The 7,530-nt window shown below is 39.7% G+C and overlaps 1 protein-coding gene across 1 annotated transcript; it reads left to right on the top strand.

Moving 5' to 3' along the window:
• Window positions 1-5,210: 5,210 nt before the first annotated feature.
• On the top strand, window positions 5,211-5,771 carry LOC149022306 (uncharacterized). The gene has a single exon (XM_089147582.1). It carries the CDS (start codon window positions 5,211-5,213, stop codon window positions 5,769-5,771), a length of 561 nt encoding a protein of 186 aa, XP_089003708.1.
• The last annotated feature ends 1,759 nt before the right edge of the window (window positions 5,772-7,530 follow it).

Raw genomic sequence — 7,530 nt, 5'->3', positions numbered from 1 at the left:
ACTAGATGAGAGTGAGAGGAGAACAGAACTTGAGTCTAGGGATGCAACATTCTTGGAAAATGATTTTCCATCTCTTTCAAGAGTTAACAAAGAATCATCGGAATTCTTTGAAATACAAGATAGTGGTCTTATCACTCCAAGGATTCAGATTATGGATAATGAACCTGGGGTTCATCCAGAAGATCCTAGTGGGAGTGGGAGTGCAAATGTGAAAGCTACCTTAGAGGGTGAGCAATCTGACATGCACTTGCGGCGTAGTGGGTGCGAGCAAGTTCCTCGTCGACGTTTCGACATAGAGGATGAAGCCTATATGGTAACTCCTGAAGAGAACGACTATGAGATGACTTCAGTGGATGAGCATGAACCGAAGAGCGTGCAGGAAGCTATTGCGGGGTCAAGCTCAAAGGAATGGTTGAAAGCAATAGAGGAAGAGTTGGAGTCGATGAAAGTTAATCATGTCTGGGACTTGGTTGACTTGCCGTCGGGCCAAAAGGCAATTGGGAACAAGTAGGTTCTCAAGATCAAGAGAAAGGCGGATGGATCTATTGAGAGATTCAAGGCTCGTTTAGTGGCTAAGGGCTACACCCAACGAGAGGGCATTGATTATGAGGAAACTTTTTCCCTGTGGTTAGGTTTGCCTCAATTAGCCTCATTCTAGCCATTGTTGCTCAGTTGGACTTGGAGCTTTATCAGATGGATGTAAAAACTGTTTTTCTCAATGGAAAACTTGAGGAAGAGATCTATATGGATCAACCTCAAGGCTTTGAAGCTAATGGACTTGAGCACAAAGTGTGCAAGCTTAAGAAGTCCATATATGGCTTAAAGCAAGCATCTAGACAGTGGAATGTGCGCTTCCACCAAGCTATGATGGAAAATGGTTTTTCCATTCTTGAGGAAGACCACTATGTTTACACCAAGAGATCTGATGGTAATTATGTCATTCTGACACTGTACGTAGATGACATACTTATGGCTAGCAATAGCAAGGAGCTATTGGAAACCATTAAGAAATGGTTGTCCTCCGTATTTGATATGAAGGACATGGGTGAAGCAAGCTATGTGTTTGGTGTCAAGATTGTCAGAAATAGGCAAAAGAGATTACTGGGTTTATCTCAGGAGACCTATATTGACAATGTCTTGACGAGATACCAGATGCACAATTGCAAACCAATTGATAATCCAGTGGAGAAGGGTTTGCATTTGAGCCTTGATATGGGTCCTAAGACTCTAGAGGAGAAAACCAAGATGGAAAGAGTTCCATATTCCAGTGCAGTGGATAGCCTTATGTACGCTATGATGTGTACTAGGCTCGATATTTGTTTTGCAGTGGGTTTGGTTAGTTGGTACCAATCAAACCCAGGCATAGAGCACTGGAAAGCAGTCAAGAGGATATTGAGATATCTCAGAGGAACGAATAACTACATGCTGTGTTACCAAGGATCGGATTTGCGGTTGGTTGGCTATAGCGACGCTGACTTGGCTGGAGACATTGATGAGCGCAAATCAACCTCTGGATATGCTTTCTTGCTGAATGGCGGGGCCATTTCGTGGTGTAGCAAGAAGCAGACTTGTATATCCCTCTCGACTATGGAAGCAGAGTATGTGGCATGCTCAGCTGCGGTTCAAGAGGCTGTTTGGTTGAGGAGATTCCTTCGACATACTGGGATTGTGATGACATCCAAAGAGGTTGCCCTTGTCTACTGTGATAGTACGGCAGCTCTTAGCTATGTCAAGGACCCCAAGTATCATGGGAAGACCAAACATATACAGTTGAGATATCACTTTGTTAGAGACATTACATCAAGGAAGAAAGTTGTACTCAAGCACATATCTACTAGTCAGATGGTAGCTGACCCTCTTACCAAACCTATAGCCAATGATGTTTTTATTTCTCATGTAAAATCCTTGGGCTTGCGTAGATTGTGACTTACTTTTGTACTGAGACTTTCTTATTATTGAGTAATATGAGTTCATTCCAACATTTATTTTATTCACTTTCTGTGTGATTGTGTTTCTTCTAGCATAAAACAAGATATGTCAATAAGCAAGAGAATGGCTCACTCACACGAGCATTTGCCTCTGGCGCCTTGGAAGCTAGCAGAGATGAGACCGATTGTGAATGACTTTGTGTAGGTCAATTCATAATCATGATGTCGCCTTGATTTGGAATCAAGATGAGTTTCTCTATTGTGAAGAGAATCGACATGAATGTTCCCACTATTCATGTTGCCTATAGGAGCCGGTGCGAGTACTTTATGTGGCGCTGGGGTGATGACAATAAAGAAACTCGGGTTAGGCGCAAGAGGTTGCGACTAGACTAAGACTTGTATGGTGTTGAGATAGACATACGTTCTATTGTATATAAAATGCTCCACCATAGCACGTATATCATACTATGTGTGCTTAGCGATCATTGGAAATGAGAGGATGGATCTCTGCTCCTCTCATTGTGTGAGTCCTGGACTTTATGGTCCATTAGTGTTCTTAGTGACTTTCGACGACATCATGAAACAAAGGATTGATGTGGCTACTTTGGGGTGTTACCTATGGTCATGATAGATTTGACCTAAAGGGGCACTACAGGGAAAGGAGTCAATCCTAAGTGTAGTGATGGTCTAGGGTGAAAGGAAAGGTTTGATTCAACTGCACCCTAAAAGAGTTTGCTGGCGCCAACTGTATGTGTTACAGTAGTGAACATTTTAAGGACAAGAAGGTGATCTCTCAGAGGGATCGAGATACCTTTAGTTTGGTGAGTTTGAATAAACCTAGGACACTGTGTTATACAAATGCTTATCTGATTTGTTTCTATGAGTGATGTGCCATTCTGGGCCTTCGGGAAGGTTTCTAGTTTGGGGCTCACACGTACAGGTATATCGCCAGTCGCACAACCCATTTTGCCAGTATGACTTGTGGATGTTAGTGTCTGGGACACAGGTGGTCTATGTATCTGGGGTACATAGCGAAGAGATCAATATATATGTATGTCTGGGATATACATTTTGTCTAAGACACAAGAGGTCTATGTATCTGGGATACATAGCAGAGAGATTGAATATGTATATCTGGGATATACATGTGTGTCTGGGACACATTGAGAGATTAACACTTGCCCTTGTGCAAGTGGGAGCTGTTGGAATTTATTAATATAATTAATAAATTAGTTGCCCATGGGCAAATATGGAAACTCACAATTAGGGCGGTTACAGAATATAGGTTATATATTTGTAACCACCGCAGTAGTGAGTAAGTGTGATTTCATTCGTACGAGATTTCTTCCAGAAAAGAGGTGGCTCCATCTTTCTCTCTCTCTCTCCTAGAATCGTTGGCTTGGAGGTTTCCTTCCTTGCTTTAGATCTTCTTCCATCTTTTATTCCACAGGCATTTGGGTTGTGGAAATACTTCCCTTTCCTTGTGATTGTGGAATCATCCCGGTAGAGATTTGGTGGTGAAACGAGAACGTGGATCCAGATTTACTTCCGTTGCGAATATTTCACAAAAAAAAAGGGAAAGCGAATCCAGGTAAGGAATCTTTCCCCGTCAATTAAATAGAATTGATATATTTGGAGTATTACCAACAATATTCATATCACATATGTTTATTCGTGGTCCGACCAAGGTTTGATCGGTCCAGTTCTTCTTTAGTCGACCTAGGTAGGTCTATTATAAATTGTCCATAACAGGGTTTAGAGAAAATTATACGACACCCACTATTTTTTGGGTAAAACTAGTGACCACACACTATTATCTCTAAAATTATATGGCACCTACACAAATAATTACAAGTTACCCACAGTTAAATTTTGTTAATAAATGAGGATAAAACTACCTAAATGCCCTTATCCCCATTTACCTTATTTAAAATGATCCTACCCACCTTTACCTCTCCCCCCCTCCTGGTTCAAAATCCATCTCTCTAACCTACCATCACCATAGAGTCAAGCTCTATTGCGACATTACTGCTATAGATGCCATTGATCAAATATGACGTATAAATCTGAATGCTTATGTTTATTAAGTTCCGTGTCGTGAATCTAAAGTTTCTTGTTTTATTTGGATTTGATTCGAATGGTTTTGCTGCTTTGTTGGCTTTTTAGCTAGTTTGGATGGATTCACCAATGTGCTTCTACTAAAAAAATACCACGGTTGGAGAACATAGCTAATTTAATAGAACTTCAGCCAAAAGTGAGGAAAGCAGAAGAGTTGTGACTTGTTTTCCAGCAAATGAGTTTTGACAAAACTTTTTATCCACTCTACAACTGGTCGGATTGCCCCTACATGTCGGATCGAACAGTGATCTTATTTCTGTTCAGAGATTGGGCAAGCAATGTCCATTCAAAAATTTGTAACTTAAAGATGATTTCCGGCATGCCGATTAAAATATGGTTACCTTAACCATCTTCATGGAAAAAGAAAAATAATCATAACTGTTATCGGATATTAGTCTTTCAGTGTAACACAAAGACTAATAGTCCCACTCATTGTAAAGTTCCTTTACTTGTAGAACTCTACTCATTGTAAAATACCACATCATGTACACTACCATCTCTATTTAAAGATAATGAAAGCTCTCCACAGAACACAGTTGATTGGGGATTTCACCGTGGACGTAGACTTCATACTGAAGATCGAACCACGTTAAAATTGTGTTTCTATTTTGAACATGGTATCAGAGCATATACGATCTGGGAATTAATTCGGTGGTGGCAGAGATCCGGTCTTGGTATTTTTTTAATTTTTTTTTCGGTTCTTCAGAACCCTCTTCTCGGCTTTGTGCTGCATCTCCGCAAGGAGAGACGATTTGCTTCCCTCTCTGAGTTGCTGAAGCGGTTTTAGTTTCACGAAGCAACGTTGATTATCTTCATCGAGTCCGTTTTTTGAGAATCACAGCATCTTTAGGTCTCTTCTCTATTTTCGGGACTTGCACAAACGTGGTAAGATTTCTTTCTCGAATTCTAAATTCAAATTCATTCACATTCAGTTTCTTTGTTTGCTTGGCACTTGGTTAGTGCTTGGGTCTCACGTTTTTTGAAGCCTTCAAAAAACCTTTTTTTTTTGCCTTTCTGCTTTGGGTTTAACGTGTAAACCCTTTGCCATTCTGATTTTGTTTCTCCAAATTAAAAAAAAAAAAAGGGAGAAAGGAAAGGCAAAACATCTCTTTTAACCCTTTGCTTGGTTATTGATTGGTTGTTGCACGGGTAGAAGTATTCATCATGACTGATTCAAAGGTTTCATACGAATCTACTGGTCGTCTTACCTCCACCTTACTCAATGAGAGAAATTTTTTGACTTGGTCTCGTGCAATAACCATTGCCTTAGGTGGTCGTTCTAAAATTGGTCATGTTAATGGACAGACCAAAGCTCCTGATATTGCTGACCCCAAATATGGTGAATGGCTTGCCAATGATAACGAAGTTATGACTTGGCTTTTTAATTCCATGGAACCTCAGATATATGGGATTTTTGCTTACTCTGAAACGGCTAAATCTCTGTGGGATGCCTTAAGTCTTATGTATGGACAAGCTGATAATTCCTCTAGAATCTATGAACTGCAACAAGAGATTGCTCATGTTGAGCAAGGATCTTCTCAGTCTTTTTCTGACCATCTTGGAAACCTTAAAAAGAAATGGGACGAACTTCGTCAGTATCGTCCCCCAGCCCAAACTATTGATGAATATATGAAGAGAGATGAGCATGACCGTGTCTTTCAACTATTAGCCAGTATTCGACCTGAATATGAAGACTTAAAAAGACAGATACTTATGAATTCATAAATTCCCACATTCACTACTGTTTGTGCCACTATTCAGAGAGAAGAGACTAGAAGACGTGTTATGCATTCTGAATCTAAAACAAGGACTGATCAAAGTGAGACTACTGCCCATGTTGCAAAAACAAATATTTTTCCTAATTCTGGCTCTGGAAATCAAGTCTCTTATGGTCGTCATCGTGGGAAAGGTCGTGGAACTCGACCTACTTATCATTGTGATCATTGTAATCGTGATGGTCATTCTAAAGAACGATGCTGGCAGTTGCACCCTCACTTGCGTCATTCTAAAGATCAGACCACCACTAAAACATCAGATCCAAAAATTGTTGCTCAAGCAGACTCTTCAGATTTTCAGGTTTCTCTTGAACAGATTGCATCTCAACTACAACAGTTCCTTCAGTCAAATAGTTCTGTTCACTCAGTAGCTGAATCAAGCAATGTTGCTCACACCACTGGTACTCCCCTTGCCCTTTCCACTTTATCTCAGAATTATTTTATAGTGGATTCTGGTGCAACTGACAATATGTGTCGTTCTTCATATTATTTATCTGATTTGAGTACTGATAAAGTGGACTCCTTCCCTCCTATTACGGTTGTTAATGGCACCACTATTCCTATTCAAGGACATGGGAAATTGAATTTATTTTCAACTGAAGCAGATGCATTGTTTGTGCCATCTTTGTCTATGAATTTACTATCAGTTAGCAAGATCACTAAAAGTTTGAATTGTCATGTGATATTTTCCAAAGACAAAGTAATATTTCAGGACAGCAGAACAGGAATGACGATTGGTAAAGGTGGCCTGCAAGATGGTCTCTATGTGTTGGACTCTCCAAACAATGCTTTGGTTTCTTTGAGAAAACCTGAGAAATCCCAACTTTGGCATTGGCGTATGGGCCATCCTTCTGATAGGATTCTAAATTTTTTGAATTCATCTTTCTTTTTTGATTCCAGTTGTTGTGATGCTTGTCATTTTGCTAAACAACATAGGTTGCCTTTTCCGAACAGTACTCATGTTTCCAGTACGTTTTTTGAGATTGTGCATTCTGATGTTTGGCACTCTCCTATGGATTCTAGAGATGGTTTTAAATATTTCATTAGTTTTATTGATGATAAATCACGAGCCACGTGGTTATATTTATTGCGATCCAAGAATGAAGTTTTGCAGATATTTCAAGATTTTTGCAAAATGGTTCACACTCAATCTCAGACGAGTATTAAAATCTTGCGGACAGATAATGGCACTGAGTATACAAATACTCCTTTCCAGTCCTATCTTATAAATATGGGAATCTTGCATCAAACATCCTGTGTTGGCACACCTCAACAAAATGGAGTTGCTGAACGTAAGAATAGGCATTTGCTGGAGGTGACCCGTTCTTTACTTTTTCATGGAAATCTTCCAAAAATTTATTGGTCTGATGCGGTTCTTACAAGTTGTTATTTGATTAATCGTCTTCCAAGTAGTGTGTTACAATTCAAGATTCCACTGGAAGTTCTCTATAATCGTTCAATTACAATGACTCATCTTAGAGTCTTTGGTTGTGTTGCTTATGTTCACTCGCAGCATGGTAGCAAACTTGATCCTCGCTCTCAGAAGTGTGTATTTTTGGGGTACTCGACATCACAAAAGGGCTATAAATGTTATCATCCTTCCACCAAGAAAGTTTTTATTTCTCGTGATGTTTCCTTTAATGAAACTCACATGTTTTATCCTGGCAGGAGTCAAATTCAGGGGGAGAATATGGATAATTATAATGAAC

The sequence above is a fragment of the Hakea prostrata genome, chromosome 3 (genome assembly GCF_041222555.1).
Source record: "Hakea prostrata isolate BN-2017 chromosome 3, UWA_Hpros_2, whole genome shotgun sequence".
NCBI lineage: Eukaryota > Viridiplantae > Streptophyta > Magnoliopsida > Proteales > Proteaceae > Hakea > Hakea prostrata.
This window is presented reverse-complemented; position numbering and strand designations above follow the sequence as displayed.